The sequence below is a fragment of the Nansenia antarctica genome (assembly GCF_963989245.1).
Source record: "Nansenia antarctica genome assembly, chromosome: 1".
Taxonomy (NCBI): Eukaryota; Metazoa; Chordata; class Actinopteri; order Argentiniformes; family Microstomatidae; genus Nansenia; species Nansenia antarctica.
In genome coordinates this window covers 24,381,064-24,400,430 of record NC_137674.1, presented here as the reverse complement: position 1 = coordinate 24,400,430, position 19,367 = coordinate 24,381,064, and the positions used below count along the sequence as shown (strand labels likewise).

General features: G+C 41.1%; 1 protein-coding gene across 2 annotated transcripts; it reads left to right on the top strand.

Annotated features, from left to right (window-relative positions):
* Positions 1-692: 692 nt before the first annotated feature.
* On the top strand, positions 693-8,444 carry LOC308164573 (uncharacterized protein). 2 transcript variants are annotated; one of them, XM_080538640.1, is made up of 19 exons: positions 693-828; positions 1,146-1,189; positions 1,575-1,649; positions 2,093-2,168; positions 2,665-2,825; positions 2,907-2,990; positions 3,090-3,149; positions 3,667-3,876; positions 4,443-4,607; positions 4,805-4,859; positions 5,004-5,094; positions 5,427-5,568; positions 5,747-5,851; positions 5,987-6,077; positions 6,198-6,360; positions 6,550-6,633; positions 7,090-7,192; positions 7,485-7,597; positions 7,710-8,444. In XM_080538640.1, the coding sequence occupies exons 1-19, from the start codon at positions 798-800 to the stop codon at positions 7,846-7,848; spliced, it is 1,992 nt and encodes a 663-aa protein (XP_080394766.1). In that variant the 5' UTR covers positions 693-797; the 3' UTR covers positions 7,849-8,444. The 2 variants fall into 2 exon arrangements, with proteins under 2 accessions (XP_080394766.1, XP_080394767.1); XM_080538641.1 differs by lacking the exon at positions 1,575-1,649.
* The last annotated feature ends 10,923 nt before the right edge of the window (positions 8,445-19,367 follow it).

Below are 19,367 nucleotides of genomic sequence, written 5' to 3'. Positions count from 1 at the left end.
TAAAGGGGGGTTTTATGATCCCTTTGTCTTAAAGCCACATTGTCCTTACATGGTCATCTCAGGATGGCTTCCTGTGTGATCTGTGACCTGCCCCCTAACCCTTGACTTGAATGACATCATAATGTGGGTCTGACCTTTTTCACACCTTGAAGTGATGTGATAGGACCATTATTTGAAACTGTATTTGCATGCATATAATAATAATAATAATAATAATAATAATAATAATAATAACTATTATTTGTATAGCACTTTTCCTGCAAACGTTGCAGCTCAACGTGCTTTAATAATTTAATAATTTAGTCATTTAAAGGCAATATTTGCTGAGGTTGCATCCCTAATGTAAACTGGCAGTGCAATCCACAATCTGGGTGCATACAATGAGAATGCAGGCTCACCAAACCTCTTCTTTTGTACATGTGGTAGAGAAAGCCATTATCGAACTTTTTTTTTTTTTTTAAATACATTTGATTACTAGTAACATTTTGGGAAGATCGTGATGTTGTAGTATAGTGAGGTGTTGTACATTTCGGAAGCAAGCAAATAGGCCTATATATCCTTATTTACCGAGCCCTTCAAAAACCTGTCAAACTAGATGGATATGTTGCGCTGTTACCAGAGTCCAGTATTGTGTCACAAGATCAAGCCACTGCGCATGCGTAAAGGCGTCTTGTGTTTGGGGAAAGTCAGTCGAAACCAGGAAGGGACTCGCCTGACTTTACAAAGTTGCTCCGTATAGTATCAAACAATACTAGAACAGTGCTAGAACTAAGAGAAAACACCTCCACAGATTAGAAATGGCTGGAAAGATTGAATGGGATTCAGCAGGTAAGAATGTAATTCGATAGAAGATAGTTACTCTAGTTAGCAACACGCCGACTAAGTTCGGCGGCTCGCTGGGTTGTAAAACAGCAGCTAGCCAAAAGCAGCTAGCCGCCGCTACGGTGTGTGTGGATGTCGTGGAAAAGCATAATAAATAATATTTAATAATAAATAGCGTCAGTGTCACGGTCAGTTTGCCCCAATGACATGTACACTGTGCTGTTAGACCGGTGGCTTGTCTTAAGGTTAGCTGGCAATTTCTAGGCAATAAGGAAACAAGGAAATACAAAACAACTGAATTAAATGTTCTCCATTTTCCCCAGGGATCCCCCGTTTCCCTGAGAACTCTCGGGTTATGCAGGTCCACGTGAGTATTGTAGTTGTATATATATATATATAATATATAATATATATATATATATATATATATATATATATAGCTTACATTGTGATCACTCTCTACACTACTGGTGTTTACAATCCTGCCGTTGCATATACTGTATCACGTGTCACATTCCTCATATAGCCTCTTTTATACATACTCTACTGTACATAAGATACCTTAACTGTACATAGCTCAGAACTGTATATACCTCTAAACTACCGTACATCATATGCCATTATTATACCGTACATTATATCACTATTTGTTTTCACTTCTGGTTAGATGCTGAACTGCATTTTGTTGTCTAGTAGGCTACTTGCACAATAACATTTAATCTAATCTAATCTAATATGTGACATTGTGTCAGATTCTGGGTATGGCGATACTCAACATGATTGCCCACTTTACTGGCCACTGTGCTGCTGTCATGATGAATTCAATAGTAAGATAATATGCTGCTTGATAAGGTGGAGGAATATCGCATGCAATGGGGGCAGTATCACTCATATATTGAGAAATAATGGCAATTCCAGCTCATGTAAATAGCAATATTCCAATATGTATGTGGAAAGAAAAAAGTAAACTGCTATAAGTATGACTGTTAGACAATGCTGTAGTTTTACATTTCTGTACATCACCATTATGTTTTGTTGTGTCTATTTGCTGTCTTTTTAATTTATTGTCCAATGTCAACTGTTACTTGTGATGGATGTCTGTTCATTGTTTGTTTATTGAAAATAATAAGAACTTTTTTATTATTATTTTTTTATTAGTAAGATAATATAAGAACTATATATTTTATCTAGGTATCTTGCTTGTTGATAGCTTGAAAAGTTCTAAATGATGATCATGTGATCAAACCACACACCTTTGCCCTGTACCCAGGAAGCCATGGTCGATCTGATAAGCGGACGCACCACCAGTCTCACCTTTCTTGACGGCTTAAAATGCGGTTTGTTTGGTAAGCAGTTTAATTGGTATGCTGGGAAAAGTAAGAGCCCAAAATGTTCTTTGAAAATGTATGATTTTGTGACGTTAGAATTCTAAGGTTCTATCTATCTTTGTCAAAATTTAGTTTTTTTTTTACATAATCTGATCCATTAGGTGTTTATTAATGCCTGTGTGGTGTTATTTTTAAAATGTTGACATTTTTGAGTTAGTAATTAATAAAATACAACGGTTCCATCTCACAAAATATAATGGAATGTAAAAACTTTGACGCTCAATATCTCTGCCTATATAACTACCCTAAACGGAGATAGAACCTTATCATTCTAAGCTCACGATTTGTAGATGTGTAGCTGACTGTACATCATCAGTTTTAAGTTAAGTACAGGTTTTTTTTCTGATTACCATTGAATTGTTAGTGAGCTTATCATGTCCAGTGTGGGATTGTTGTTGCCTGTTTATTAGTCACTGCAGCCTGTTTCATCCACTATATTGGCATTTCATTACAGGTCTAAAGTCTAATTTTGAGTTGGACGATGATGAGTTTGTTAATAACTCTGACTATGAAGACGAAAAAAAAGAGTATTGTGGGTTCTCTGAGAACTTTCTAGACCGTAGTGCTTCAAAGCCGATAGCCCCCCATCCACAAATAAAACAGCTCACTTATGAGGTAAGCCCTATTTCAATCTAAATCTTTTTTTTGCATTATGTACAGCATGGACTGCATTTGAGAGACCTTTTTACCTTTCAGGAGGCTGAAAGGCATGCGCAAGACTTGTTGAAAGAAGAGGAAATGTTTAAAGAGAAAGCAGACAAAAAAAGACAAAAAAAATTGGTGAGCAGTATTTGGGTTACGGTTAAGGTTTGCCTCCAAAATCACCTTTTTCTTCTGCAGATATATTGATCCTTATGCAGATATATTGATATCTTACAGCGACAGAAGGAAAGAAAAAGATCCCAAAAGGATAATAAAATGAAAGAAGAAGATGTTCCAGTAAGTACCCTCTGTTTATGTCAGACCGTAAAGCTTGTAGTAACTTTTGGACTTAGAACTCTCTGGGCGATATTTCATCAACGTTGCAGGACGTTCCAGGCAGAATCCAGGCTTATTCTGATAAATCTCACCAGATTTTTTTTTAAATCCCAGTTTATTTTGATAAATCTTGGGAGACTTACAAAAACATTTTCCTTGGTGGAATACCCCCCTTCATTATTTTGTATACTGAACCGTTGTGTGTATTTCTTTTTGTTGTGTGTATTTTTACTCTTTTATTTTCACTCTTTTATTCTTTTATTCTTTTTATCTTGTTATTCCTAGAAGTTCCTAATAGTTTTGTTTGGGGGTGGGGGGGGGGGTTGTTATTTAAAGATTGTTTGATGTTATTGTTGTCTTGTATGTTAATATCAAAGGACCATGTTGGAAATAAGTGTTCACACTTTCACATGTCATCGCTTGGATTACTGTTATTACTCCAACAATGAATAAACTCAATCAATCACTCACTCTTCAGGATGGGGAGCCAGGGGAGTCCACATCCTCAGATGTGAATGTTAACATTCAGAGTGAGAGAGACATTACTGAGGCCCTAGTTCCCCAAACTGGTACAACGAAAAACAAGGCAGCTGCACCTGAGGAGAGGAGTGGTTTAAAAAAAGATGATCAGGAGGAGGAGGAAGAGCGATTAGCCAGCCGTCCAGAGGAACCTGACAAGAAACCAGAGGTTAGTGTTCCGTTGGACTGCTTTTTGTGAGCTATTCGGTTGTTAAGTCTGACGTCAAACGTGACTTTTAGCAATTTCCAGGTCCAAACCAGAAATTCCCCGTACCAGTGTACTACAGCGGTAGAATGACAGTTCAATCGTTTTTTTAGACTCAGATATATTCACACTTCAAGGGACACAGCACTTTCCCGTTTTCCCCATATTGTCAGGGTCTTTGAGCCTCGGAAAAGCGCTATATAAATATAATGAATTATTATTATTACTGAGGCATTTCGAAGAGAGCGCCTCAGGCAACTTTGGACCCGGAAACACGTCACGACTTAACAACCGAATTACAGTATTTCCAGATTCAAATTAATTGCCCTTTTTCTGAATTTCTGCTTTGTTTGTGTGAAATGCATACATTTTTACTTTTATACGATTGTTGTTGGGATGCGATTGTAAGTCTAAGTACCATCACATTTGGTTGAACAGTTGTCGGTTGTCTCTAGTCAGAGAATCTCACCAGAGTATCGACATGCATTAGAGTCTAATTAGGATACTTGTTTTTGGTTTGCCTCATATAGTTGGATATGAGTACAGGTCCTGCTGTGTGTATTGCCAAACAACATCGTGAGCAGAAAGCCAAAAAAGAGAAAAAGGACAAAAAAATCCATGTTGTTCAACAGCCTGTGGAGGAGAAAGGCAAGGCCCCGGAGCAGCCGCAGGAACTGAACCACACAGAAGAAGAGGTGCTGTTAGAGAAATGACTCAACTTTGTTTATGTCCTTTGGCAATGGCGTTCAACAATTATAATTAGTCCCAGCTATCTTGCATGGCTAATAACATAACATAACATGATTTAAGTTAACTTGATAATGTTATCATCAAATTACATGGAACGTTTTGCACTGGGTTTACCCATTAACTAACTCCTTAATCCCTGTAGAAAAAGATGGAGGCCAGTGTTGTAGATCTTGTTAAAAGAAGTACAGAGCTTGCCCGTAAGTCCCACTATATTTGTATGTGTATTGTGTTGTGCATGTCACTCAGAAGCATGATATTCCCACCTTCACCATTCCTTTACTTGTCTACATTGTAGTTTGTCTGTAGAATTAAGTTGTAACTCTTCTCTGCCCTCTTCCCAGTCATGGGAAATCAATTTGCAGCCTGTGGAAAGTTTGAATTGGCAGTGAAGTATTTCACTGATGCCATTAAACACAACCCTACAGAATATCGGTGAGTAGACATGGACAACTTTTAGCTTCAACTACTACTACACTGTATCTTTTAGTTTGACTTTGTGTGTCTTTCACCTGTAACCACTTACAAAATGTGTGTCTTTCACCTGTAACCACATACAAAATGTGTGTCTTTCACCTGTAACCACATACAAAATGGTGTCTTTCACCTGTAACCACATACAAAATGGTGTCTTTCACCTGTAACCACATACAAAATGGTGTCTTTCACCTGTAACCACATACAAAATGGTGTCTTTCACCTGTAACCACATACAAAATGATGTCCTGTAACCACATACCTGTAACCACATCCCCCTCTCGTCTTAGGCTGTTTGGAAACCGATCTCTCTGCTATGAGAAGATGCAGCTGTATGAGAGTGCGCTCATTGACGCTGACCTTGCGCTCTCCATGCAGCCGGGCTGGATAAAAGGCTTATTTAGAAAAGGGAAGGCCCTGTTTGGGCTCAAGGTACTGCTCAATTCTACCTCTACATACTTATACAGTTGCTTTTTTCTTTTTCTTTTTCTTCTTTTTTTTAAATATCAAACTCTCTACTGTGATAATATCATTCACTGCCTGGCTCCCTACAGTCCATTCTGTGTCTGCAACTCTTCTTCCCTCCGCCGTAACCCTTCCTCTTTCTCAGAGGTACTACGAGGCTGCTGTGACCTATAGGGAGGTAGTGAAGCTGGACAGCTTGTGCACAGATGCTTCCCAGGAGCTGGTGAGAGTGGAAACCTACCAGCTTATGGTAAGGAAGGCCCTTTTTACCCACTGAAGTCGATGATGTACAGTATCATGTAATTGCATCTTTATACCAGCAAATAGTGACAGTGTTTGGGAATGTAACATCTTTTTTGGTTTGGGATGGGGGTATTTCTTTCAGGAAATGGGATTTACTTGGGAGCAGAGTTCAAATGCCTTAATGGCTCATGGTTCCTTTGAAAAGGCTCTTGATGTTCTGTCTGGTGTCGAAGGTAAAGAAAGAGACTACAATATCCTCTACAGTTTAAGAAAACTATTTTGCAAAATTGCAATTTTAGGTGTTATAACAGTTCTGTTTCCCGACATTATCTCTTTCTCTCCGCTCACTAAAGTTGGGACTGCTAGCAATAACCTTTCTGTGGCCAACAACATGCCCCAGCCAACTCAGGAGTGGGTAGTTCCGCAGAAGACAGCCAAGCCAGGGGCTAAAACATCATCCACAGCTCCAACTCAGACTCGACCAAAACCCTTTGTGCCAAGTGACCGTTATAAACAGTAAGGGGCCCTGTTGACTAATATCTGTATCATTGCAATTCATTTCTGAGACTCACCAAAAACACAGTGTCATACAAGTTGGAAGCTTTGGGCTTTGGTGTTTGGCTTTGTAGCTTTCAGGGAATGAAACACAGTAGAAACAGTTTGTTGTTTTTGTCTGCCAGTAACTGAGAGTTTGGCCCTTAACAGGGTTAAACAAGAGGTCTTTGCCTTATGGGTTGGATCCGTGGTGCCAGCGATAACTGAAGAAATGTTCCACAGTCTCTTCAGCAGGTAAGACTTCATATTCTCCTGGCTTCTCAGCCTACTCAGCTGATAAACCTTCTTAAAACCCATTCTACAACAGCATGTTTGGATTCTGATTGGCTAGCAACAGTGGTAAATATCTCAACAACCCACAGTTCAGACTGCATTTCCAGTATCAATGCGCCTCCCAATCAATCTGATTAAGAACACCTGTGCTGACCTACAATGCAATCGTTGATCTACATGAATTTAATGTTACAACTGTGTATTTATTTTTTATATTATGTGGTGGCTGTTGTAGAAAAGCAATTGACCATTGGAGGGTGGGGGTTGTGGACTCATTTACCACTGTACAGGGTTTTCCTACTCGGCTTCGCCTCAACCGGTACCAGTGGTAAATGAGTCTACAACCCCCTTCCTCTCATGGTCAATTGCTTCCGTAAACTACTACAAACTCTTCTCCCTCCTGTCCCCTGTCCTCAGGGCTGGAGTTATCCAAAGTGTAAAGATGCTACCCGATTGTCACTGCGCCTTTGTGAACTACGCCCGGAAGGAGGACTGTGAGAGCGCTATCCAGATGATCCATGTACGTATCTGTGTCCACAGTCGACACTCTGTACCAATCTGTCACTTCTGTTGATTCACTTTGAATAGTTTATTTTTTATCATTTGCACACCATAGTTCTATGAACTGAATGTACTGTTTTTGTTGTTTCAAATTGCTGTAATTGCATACAATGATTTTCTATGTTACTGGAATAAACCTGGCATCATTAACTTAAAAAAAGTCCGATATATGAAATATGAATATCGCTAGAGGAAGTTGTCTTATAATATTGGCACAGTAATATGACGTTTTCTACTTTTCTGTCAATTAGGGGATGGTTGTGGAGGGGTCTACTATTATTGTCCGACACGCTGATAGAGTCAACCAAAAACCCAAATCCGCTGTCACTAAACCCAGCGTTTCTGTCGAGCCTCCCACCAATCTGTAAGTACAGAAGCATTGATGGATTTCAAGAATCTAAAACGTACCTAATTGATAGAACTCAATGTAACCCACAACGTTTATTGAAACTGTTCTCTTACCATCCATGTCGCAGGAAAAATATGGAGTGTTTTTTCTGGAGGACCAACGGATGTATCAAAAAGGACAAATGTACCTACAGACACGTCCCGGCTCATAAAAACATTGACAGAGAACCGTCCAGGGTTAAGTCCCCAGTCACCCCACCCCAGTGACCTTGGGAGAACACCACCATGGGCTCCAACCCCAGCACCTTGCTAATAACAAGCTGCGTTGACGTATGTCACAGGGTTTGGTGAAAAAGTCCTCGGTCATTTTTCACTTTTTTTATTTTAACTATTTGTTTGTTATATCGAGGGGGGGGTTATATCTTCACCACTTAACATTCTGTAATATGCGTTTTATTTTTATTTTAAAGAAGCCTTTTGGTCATTTGTGCGACTTGAGAGTTGCCGACATCCGGACCGTTTCACCAGACCATGTTACTTATGCCCACAGTAGATCTAACTACAGGACTGGGGAAAGAGTAAAAATGATATATATATTTACATGATATGGTATTATATGGTAATAATATGTCCCAATCCCACTTCACGACAGTCCTCTGCAGTAGGGATCTGCGCTGTACAGGGATTGTTTGGGGAAACTAATTATAGAAGACAAATGCTGTTTAAAGTCTTATACAGAAATGTTTTTATTTCATCAATCAGTGGGGCTCTAGTCTAGAGTGTTGTTCAGTTATTCACCATGTCATTAAGAGGAAACATATATATATATATACACACATAATATAGGAAAAGAAAAAGCCAAAGCTAAAACTCACATACTGTGTGTGTATGGGTATGGGTATGGGTGTGGGTGTGGGTTATATTGTATTGGTGTGGGTGTCGGTTTTATCTATGTGTGTAAGCCTACAGAGGCTGTTAAAAGATGTACACATCTATATGTGTGTACACATGCAGAGGTGTGTGTGTCGGTTTTATCTATATGTGTGTACACATACAGAGGCAACCGTTTCTTTGGAGTTTTGCAATAGACAAAATCTGACAATTATTGCTTTCATGAGGAAACAGACAACATAATCAACATGAAATCAGTTACTCCATGGTGTCTTAACGTAACGGCCACCAGATGGCGATGTTTTAGCAGACTTGATTCTAATGCGTCCTGTTTTTGAGTACCTGTATAAAGCACAAGTCATATAGAGACATATTATTGACAAAAACATTTAATTGATTTTGATTTGAAGGCCATCACTGGGTTCTGTCGCTAAACCGTTTTCTTTCATACATTCTTTTTTTTGTACTTTCATACATTCCAAAAGTTCTGAACTGAGTCTGCTGTTTTTATTTCTTACCTCTGCATACACAACAAGCCTGTTTTTTTGTGTTTTAAATCGATCTGTTGCATAAACAAATGTTTCAATGGGGACAGTGAGTGTAGAGGTCTGATTGGCTGGTGGATTGTATTGCTGTATTGCTCACAATGAAGATGATGGCCTTATACAGTTCTAAAGAAAGAGATGAAATATGTCAGTCTCCTTGACATTAGCCTGTAGGAAATGTGTAAATGCTCCAGTATGCTCAGCTAAGTAGGGACTAGATGTATGCTTATAACATTATGGGCCGGTTTCACAGACAAGGCTTAAGCCTAATCCTAGACTAAAAAACATCTTCAATGGAGATTTTACATATATAACATATATATGTTTTATATATATGCTTATAACATTAAAAGAGCGTCCAGAGGTTTTTTGGGAGGGCAGGCCCACTACTGCAGAACAGAGTAATAATGTTCCATTAGAGTCTTAGTGTATTGCCTACAAAGGTAGAATGTATGATAGTTCATTTAGGTTATTTGGGAGTTTTGTTTTGTAGAGTCCTAAAGTCTTCTCCTCCCACAAGTACAGTTCTGTACAGTTCCTCTACTGTTAATAATAATAATAATAATAATAAAGAATATTCTTCTTCTAGCATTGTGACTGCACCTGGTCCTAGCATAGATAAACTTTTGTTTACATCCCCTCAACTATAGCACGTTTAACATATTTGGCTCAAGTGGTTAAAAGTCATTTTGCTGACCACTGTTATGAAATATTTGGGGTGTGAATTACAACAAGCTCACCACAAATTTGAACGGTGACTTTTACAAGGGGGGTAAGAATGAAGAAAAGTTCAAAGAGGCAGTTGTGAAATCTCATTGTACCACCGGTTTCTTTCTGTGCTTTTAGGCGTTAATTGGCAGGTAGCATAACTCACACAATCCCCTTTGATCTCTGTAAGATTTGCGAGCATAGGAGGACTGTAATACAAATAACATGAACTCTGTTTGAACTCAGACGCGGGGGGGGGGGGGGGGTTTCGTACATTACATCTGGGGAAATTTTGCCATATTTAATCTTATTGGTGCGCTTGGCTTTGCTGGGCTGTAAACTGTAAACCCATTCACTGGTAGATAAGAAAGGAAAGATCTGAAAGGTCACTTAGTATGAGATCACCCTCCCGCCTTTCTGCGCGCCGCTCTGGCAAAACCAATCCCTTGGCCTTGCCTCACTAAAACACCAGCCAAGATTAGCTAGCGGAGCGTTGTTAAAAAACCGTTAAAGTATCTATTTGCTTAAATAGGTTTTCCCGCTTGTTATTACCCACCTGGAGTAATAGGGAACAAGCCTAACACACATTTACCACCAGACTTGCTATTAAACTTGCCATTGCTCAGGCCACGTCCCATTGCGGTCACCATCTGGGACATTGCCTTTAATGACACTTTATCTAATGAAACTGGGGGATACGGGGGAGAGGAGTCTCCAGTCAAGCTGTGGTTTCGAGCTTGAACTCCCCGTCCATAAGTCTGTTTCTCAGTTGCATCTGTTGAAATTAGACATTCATTGTCATAATGAGAGATTGACCCTCCCTTATACCCAGATATAAGGCCCTCTCTTAATGAGTTAGAATAGCACAAACCCAATTAGAGGATTGATTACTGGCTTTAATTTAGCACATTTGCATACATCTAATTTGCATAGAGAAGATAAATGATTGGTTAGTCTTTGTCCCCTCTGACACATTTTGTTTGAAGAGCATTAGAGACATGAGGGAAAAGGTGGACTCTTTTGTTCGTTTTAAATGTTTTACCCTTTGACTTGAATGTCCTTTTGAATATAGCCAGGGAAGCTGGTACAATATATGATTTAAATAACATTCCCAGTCTGTAATTATGTGCTTAAACAGAAACTAGATTACCCTTTATGCAGAGGGAAGGAAGAACATTTTGCACATGTTTGACATGCAAATGTTTAATGTGTGTGTGTGTGTGTGTTTGTCATGGTGAATACACTGGAGGATATTATGGCTTATGTGAGGGAGGGGGGGGTCATGACATTGACTCTCTTTGTTGTCTCCCATGACAAATGTAGAGTTCAAAGTTGAATCTTGTATCTCTTTCATCTCTCTCAGACTTCTAGAGACACCGTTTTGAACAGTGTCACAACATTCGGTCTTATGGGTGTGATAGAGTGGTGAGGGGTGTTGACCCCTTTCAGTATGCAGAGAAAATAAACGTTAAAAGCAGTGGATTTTGTGGGGCACTTCAAATTATATTGGGAGGGGGCACCGCTGAACTGCTTCACTTTGGTTGGATTTAGAATACATCATAATAATGAGCCCTTTAACCTGGTGACAGAGCTAGCAGGAGAGAGCTAGCAGGAGTCAGACACCATGCCCAGCCTTGAGCAGCTTGCTGTACACTGACCTTTGGGGTCAGCTGGTCACCTTGAATGTGATGCTATTTTACTTATCCGGCTGTTTACTTAGGGGTGGCTGTGTCTCAGGAGGTAGAGTTGCCGTCTAATGATCACAAGGTTGGCAGATCAGCGGTTCGAGCCCCGGCTGGCCACATGTCAAAGTGTCCTTGGGCAAGACACTGAACCCCAAAATTGCTCCCAGTGAGCGGGCCGGCGCCTTGCATGGCAGCTTGTTTAAATTCATCGGCAAATGAAAAGTTCATGAGCCTTATGAATTCACTCTCTCCACCTTGCGAAATACTCTCAATAGATAACTTAGTAGAGAGCTTCAACAACAAATGGAGAAAGTCTAAACTGCATACACCTTGACATTTAAAAAAAAACAGATCTTTACATAGGGCAATGAAGTTGGCTAGACAAACCTATTTCTCTGATATCATTTCTGAAAACAAAGGTAACCCCAAAGTGCTTTTTTCAACCATTGATCGTCTGATTAACCCTTCAGTGGTTGCGCCTGTTGAAAATGAGTCATTTTCAACACTTAGTCACTTAGATCACTGCTCTCTATCAACTGGCATCTTTCCCACTCCCCTAAAATCTGCCATTATAAAACCACTACTTAAGAAAGGAAAGCAAGATAATTCTGTTCTCGGAAATTTCAGACCAATATCTAACCTTTCATTTCTAAGTAAAATCCTTGAGAAAGTGATTTTCAGACAACTTACTGATTTTCTTAGCAAAAACATTTTATTTGAGAAGTTTCAATCAGGTTTTCGTTCTAACCACAGTACTGAGACTGCATTAGTAAAGGTTGTAAACGATCTCAGACTTATCATAGATGCTGGTGGTGTATCAGTTCTTGTCTTGTTAGATTTGAGTGCTGCTTTTGATACAGTAGATCACACTATTCTAATACATCGTTTAGAAAACTGTGTTGGTCTCTCAGGACTTGTATTAGAGTGGTTTAAATCTTATCTAGCTGGTAGGCATTTCTCTGTTGTCCTGGGAGACTCTGTTTCTGATAATGTTGACATCACATGTGGGGTCCCTCAGGGATCTATTCTTGGTCCCCTTGCTCTTCTCCATGTACATGATCCCATTAGGTGGAATCATCAGAAAACATTGCGTAAATGTTCATAGTTATGCTGATGATACTCAGCTGTACATATCAGTATTGCCTGATAATTCACATGCACTCAGCTCGCTGGAGAATTGTCTCAGAGATATAAAACTTTGGATGTCCAAACATTTTCTACAACTAAGTCAGGACAAAACTGAGATTCTTGTCATTGGACAAAACCACAAAAAGACAAATTGTCGAATACGATGGGAACCTTGCTTTCAAACTGCAAACATGAAACTAAGAATCTAGGTGTGATTATAGATTCTGACTTAAGCTCAAATCTATCTCTAGAAATGCTTTTTATCATCTACGGAATATTGCAAAAGTTAGAAATTTTCTCCGGCAAGCTGATGCAGAAGTGTTAATGCATGCTTTTGTTATTACACGTTTGGACTATTGTAACAGTCTCCTTTCTGGTATTCCGAAGAAAGCTATTGGCCAGCTACAATTAGTCCAAAATGCAGCAGCGAGAGTTTTAACCAAAACAAGCAGACAAGCTCATATAACTCCTATTTTAGAAACCCTACACTGGCTTCCTGTGAAGTTCAGAATAGATTTCAAGATCCTTCTGCTTGTTTATAAAGCTCTCACTGGCATAGCACCAGCATATTTGAAAGACCTTTTGCTAGCATATCAGCCCAATAGAGCTCTCAGGTCTTCTGACGCTGGTTTTCTCTGTGTACCACATGTACAAAAGAAGAGATTTGGTGAGGCTGCATTCTCATTTTATGCTCCAGATTGTGGAATGCACTGCCAGTTTCCATTAGGGATGCAACCTCAGCAAATATGTTCAAGTCAAGACTAAAAACCCATCTTTTTAATATTGCCTTTAAATGACTAAATAATTAAATTAAGATTATATAATGATTAAAGCACTTTGAGCTGCAACGTTTGCAGGAAAAGCGTTATACAAATAAAGTTATTATTATTATTATTATCAGTGAGAGCAGTGAAATGTCAGACATGTATGGCTCAAATATGAAAAATATGTTGTGTGTGTGTGTGTGTGTGTGTGTGTGTGTGTGTGTGTGTGTGTGTGTGTGTGTGTGTGGTATTCATGTGAGCCTAGTCAGGTTGTATTTCATGCCGCTATCACTCCTAACATTCCTGCAGGCGGCATATTGAAGGACAAAACGAAAGCTTGTAAATCCTCTCATTGTTGCCCTAAGGACTTGGACTTCCAATAATTGATGTTCATTTCCCCATTTTACAAACCTTGTAAGCCGTAATTCCTCCTGAAAATCCCTCATGGATTTCTATAGCACCTTTGGGCCGATTGTGTATCAGGCATTCCCCCCCCACCCCCCATGTTTCCCCCACTTACACCATTCATTTTGGAAAATCTCATAGATTTAACTCTACTTACTGAGAGAAAATGTCACCATCAATCTCCATGGTGATTCTGTACAGAGTGATATACAACAGGAGACATTGGTAATAAAACCGCCGAGTCCTCCAGGCTGTGCCATGCCGCTTCCTGTCGGAATGAAAACCTCCTTCCTTCCTTTGATACAGATCCGAGATCCCGCCGTATCGCCCCCTTCCTCTCAGAGAGTGGCCTCTCATTGAAGAGATGTCAGGTGTGACAATCTGCTTAGTAAAGCTCTGATAAGCAATTAGCAGGATTAGCTTTGTGTCGGATTAGCGTTTCATATCCATACACTTAGAAGAACACACGTAAGCGAGACCGATTCGAATGAATGAATAGGAAAGACAATATGTCTGATAATGTCCATGGGTTTCGGTGTTACTGTTGATATTAACACCAGAGCCATTTTTTTTTCTTGTTACCGTGGCCGACTACACTCATATATCAGTGATTGAGGTCACATCACTTCTCTTTTAAATATTAATCGTATGCATATTGGAATCCAAAGGGCAATACTGCAACCTCCATTGTTTAAATGCCACACTTACCCAGACTTGAAAATGTGGCATTTTATAAATAACTAACATGCTCTCCTGAGAGAGAGAGAGAGAGAGAGAGAGAGAGAGAGAGAGAGAGAGAGAGAGAGAGAGAGAGAGAGAGAGAGAGAGAGAGAGAGAGAGAGAGAGAGAGAGAGAGAGAGAGAGAGAGAGAGAGAGACAGAGACAGAGACAGAGACAGAGACAGAGACAGAGACAGAGACACACAGAGAGAGACGGAGAGAGAGAGAGACTGAGAGAGAGAGAGACTGAGAGAGAGAGAGAGAGACAGAGAGAGGGAGGGGTGGGTGGGGGGCCACATTTGAATGTTCACTTATGGCGTATTAGCTGACACTAAAGTCTATGTATTTGTAGGATAGTAACATACATAGAGACAGTGTTGTTCCTAAAGATATCTGTGAGGGGATGTGGGGCAGCAGCCTCCCACTTTGCCCTGCTTCTCTGTGTGAAAGACACTGCAGCAACACCGGATTCATCCATTACCTCTGGTTTAATGAAAACCCCCGAGGGTTGGCCACACTGTGCGGAGACGACCGCGGTTCTGGGGGCGATTCATTACCTCAGAAAATGTGGGCTTTTGTTCTGTTTTCAGAGGAGGGCCCCATTAATCTCGGCTGCTGCCTCCTGGCACGCAGTCCAGGTAGTGCTTAGGTAATTACAGTTAATCATCATTCAGACATGCACTGGGACTGGAGTGCCTGAGTAAGAGAGGCACATCTGCCCCCCTTGAAACCCTCTCCTCCTCTCATGATAACCCGGCCTCGCATTTGATCCTACCACCAGTCATCATCACCACTACAACCCGTCATGATTTGATGATCAAACCGCCGCTGGTGTCATTGAGATCTTTTGGTCATCTGTCGGTCCACCATTGGAAGAATTCCCCCCCCCCCCCATAGTTAAAAAGTTGTGAGCTTAGAATCATAAGAATGATAAGGTTCTATCTCCGTTTAGGGTAGTTCAGAGATATTGAGCGTCAAAGTTTTGACATTCCATTATGTTTTGTGAGATGGAACTTTTGTATTTTATGAATTACTTACTAAAAAATGTCAACATTTTAAAAATAACACCACACAGGCATTAATAAACACCTAATGGATCAGATTATGTAAACAACTCAATTTTGACAAAAATGGAGATAGAACCTTATAATTCTAACGTCACAAAGTGCCACTCTCTCACTGCATGCAAACCCCCGCCTCCTCCTAATCTAAATGACTGTCCAGCTGTCAGTGTCACACACAGTTAAGACGACTTTTCACCTGCCGCTTATGATAGTGATTAATGGATAGATTATGTGGAGGATGTTTTCCATGTGCAACGAGCAGAAAGAGACCATCTGCATATCAGTTTCCCTTAGCGGCAGGGCATTCACAGATTACAGATAACTTCATCAGCTCTCTGTTCCACACAACCTCTCACTGGACTCCTTGTGTGTTTAGGATTATGTATCATGTAATATCTGTTAGAGGAACTTCCCCACAGTGAGATGAGTCTGAGGGTAGTCAGTGGTGGAAATGGACTCAATGTGATGTGTGCCTATACATCTCGATTCCCCTATAATCAATTTCTAATATTCTTCATTATTAGATTATCATAATCGAATATTATATGAATCTAATATTATCATACAATATTATTGTCTTATTGTTGAATTAATTCAATCCATATTAGTGCTACTAAATATCTAACCACTTTAGTTCACTTGGTGTTTGATCTAACCTCCCTCTATGACGAATCTCTACTTCGCTAAAATAGAGAAAAAACACACGCTTTTTTTTATTGTGTTTCTTTCGATAAAAGTCGATGATAGGCAATGTTCTGCACAGGGGGTTGTGCTGGAGTCATTTGGGTGTTTACTACTATATTGGGTGTGTTGGAACTCTGAGTCATGGGAGTGTCGAGGGTTACAGTCTTGTTGTCAGCTGTAAGACAGACATGAAAGCATCTACATGACAGTGTAGTGCCTGCCAGTGCCACCCACTGGGAGATGTGTACCTTTATGATTAAACACACATCAGACACAAAGTGGAGGGAATTGAGAAACAAAATGTCCTGACGGTGCCAAGATCAGTGAAGCGCACTGGGGCCCTGATACCTGATATGTGATAAAAACAAAGAATCAAGGCGAGAGAAAGGTTGTTATTTTGAGATTTCTGTTTTCGGAAATACAGAGAAGGGAGTACAGAACCTCTCACACAGATGACTGTGGATGTCACTGGAAAAAGCTGACTTAAAAAAAATGTGCTTGAAAAGCTAATGTGTCTCCAGGAAGGTAACAATCTTGTTCCAGAAATGCAACACGTATAGGGAGAGTTATGTGGTGACTGGTGTGAGCAGTTGGGAGTTGTTTATTCAGAAAACTAGTCCGTCTCTCCACAGAAACCCCCCCCCAATAATTTTTCATAGAGCGTGTACTGTACATACATTGTGCTACTGGCAGTCGCACAGCGGCACGTAAGCCTTTAATGATTCTCTGCTGTTCCACTACTATCATCCAACGACCCTGAAACCTAAAACCACTCGACACCTGTCCCTTTGTGAGACAGTTTCAAAACACACACCTCAAAGAATGCTCAGGGGGGTTTCTGACCAATCTTTCATACATATTTGATGTCGAAGCCAAAAGACAAAATGAAAAGGGGGAGAGGGAGCAATCTACACTTTCCTCCTCCAGTGAAAGGCTGTCTTTGTTGAGCACTCAGGAGCAGCTCTCTCTCCCCCCCCCCCGCCACCCTCCCCACTCCCCCAAAGCCTGGGCGGATTTTTCATTAAATGCTATCAGAAATGTGACTGGCTCTATTCATGGGGAGATGGAGGTCTGGCTGAGCCCTGTGCTGTGAGGCAGGAGACCGTGCCCTCGCTGGGGAATGAGAGGAATCTGGGCTTTAGGTGAAGGGAGACAGGGAGAGGCTGGAGAGTAAGAGAGGAATAGAAAGAGGAGAGAGAAAAAGAGGGTACATGTTAGCTGGCTTGGTTTTTTTCCATGTGCTGTTGGAGCCAGGTGTGCTGTCTGTCTGCTTTCTGTATTAGGACTGCAGGCATAGCTGTGACCTGTGAGTTCTCATCCCGTTCTTGAAAGCTGTTTGCTCGAGAGCAGTGTGTTTGCCTGACAGCAAGACAAGACGACATATTGTGTCGCTGTTTGTCTGAACAAACGACGTGACCCACGTCCTTCTGTTCTTCAATTGTCAGCCATAAAAGGAAAGAAAAACAAACCTTGCAGCTCTTGTTGTTAAGTACTAGTACTCAATAATCACCCAAGTTCCTGCCTTGCCTGGACCTTTGGAGGTGCAGTGGGCCGGAGGAAACACAAACAATATTTTCCGCAACACTAATTTAATCCACTGGTGTTAATACCTGACACAAAGTGTACAAAGGAGAGGAGGGTTGGGCACAAAGGAACTCTAAACTCTAAAGATTAAGTAAAAAATGAAGAGGCCATTGTTGTAAAGACCCTCTTATCTGCTTTTGATGTCGGTGAGACCTGCCAGCCGTCCTCAGCCTCTCTTTGTGGCTGGCCCCCCTGTCCCCGTGGCAACCCGCTATCTTCCTTTCATCTGCCCGTCATCTTAGGGGGCAATTAATGCCATTCAGCCCCACTGGCTGCCCAGAGAGAGAGAGAGGGAGAGAGAGGGAGAGAGAGGGTGGGGTGGGGGGAGAAAGAGAGGGGCAGGTTGTTGGGGTGGGAAAATTACACAGAGGTAATGTTGCCCAGAGAGAGAGAGAGAGAGGGAGAGAGATAGAGAGGGAGAGAGAGAGAGAGAGATAGAGAGGGAGAGAGTGAGAGAGAGAGAGGGACAGAGAGAGAGGGAGAGAGAGGGAGAGAGAGAGAGAGAGTGAGAGTGAGAGGGAGGGAGAGAGAGAGTGAGAGGGAGGGAGAGAGAGGGAGAGAGAGGGAGAGAGAGAGAGTGAGAGAGAGGGAGAGAGAGAGAGAGAGTGAGAGTGAGAGGGGGGGAGAGAGAGTGAGAGAGAGAGAGAGAGAGAGGGAGAGAGAGAGAGAGTGAGAGAGAGAGAGAGAGAGAGAGGGAGGGAGAGAGAGAGAGAGTGAGAGGGAGAGAGAGAGGGTGGGGTGGGGGGAGAAAGAGAGAGGCAGGTTGTTGGGGTGGGAAAATTACAGAGAGGTAATTTGTTGAATAAAGAAAAAAACAATGGACGTTTATAGTTTGAAAAGAAAGACAACATCTCTTGTTTTTTTCACTGGAAGACCATTTTAAAGACCATGATACTGTACTGTATATAATGTTATGCATCAGAGGTACAGGGAGGAGGAGACACAGAGGATAGTCCTTAATTAATATTTAACTGCCTTACCACAATAGGCCTCCCATGATAGTCTTATGAATAGGGAAGTGCTCCACTCAGCACTTCCCCCTGTGCTATAACTCAGTGCTCACTCATACTTCATAACCTGCTTGAGGGAGCCCTGGGTATATCATTGACCTTTTTCCTTCTACTGCTCTAGCGTCTGTACTCTGGGGACTCCTACTGTTTCTCTCCCGTCGCCTCGCCGTAATACACTGGCCCGGGCCTGGAGTCTGTGAGAGATGGGAGGGAAATAAAGCCTCCATTTGCATTACGTAATTTCATGCATTATTCAGGCCTGCAGAGAATCATTTCACCTAGACAACTCCTCAGAGGGCAGTGAGGATATAACTGTTAGTGACAGAATTGCCTCATGAAATGCAGAGTGACTTAAACACCCAATCTACAGATATGCCCAGATCCACTTTACACACTTTGCACACAGACACTCACCTAAACACACACACACACACACACACACACACACACACACACACACACACACATGCACACACACAAAATGCACATTACTATGTGATATTACCATTTTGAGAGAGAAAGGACCGACTGACGTGTAGAAAGTGATATCTTTCATGAATACCAATATGATATCCCTTTATGACATAAATGGTACTACA

Coding starts and splice junctions, on each gene's coding strand:
- LOC308164573 (XM_080538640.1), top strand. CDS start 798: ATGGCTGGAAAGATTGAATGGGATTCAGCAG. Junction 4,608..4,804: donor TGAACCACACAGAAGAAGAG/GTGCTGTTAGAG, acceptor TAATCCCTGTAG/AAAAAGATGGAGGCCAGTGT. Junction 6,634..7,089: donor TTCCACAGTCTCTTCAGCAG/GTAAGACTTCAT, acceptor CCCTGTCCTCAG/GGCTGGAGTTATCCAAAGTG.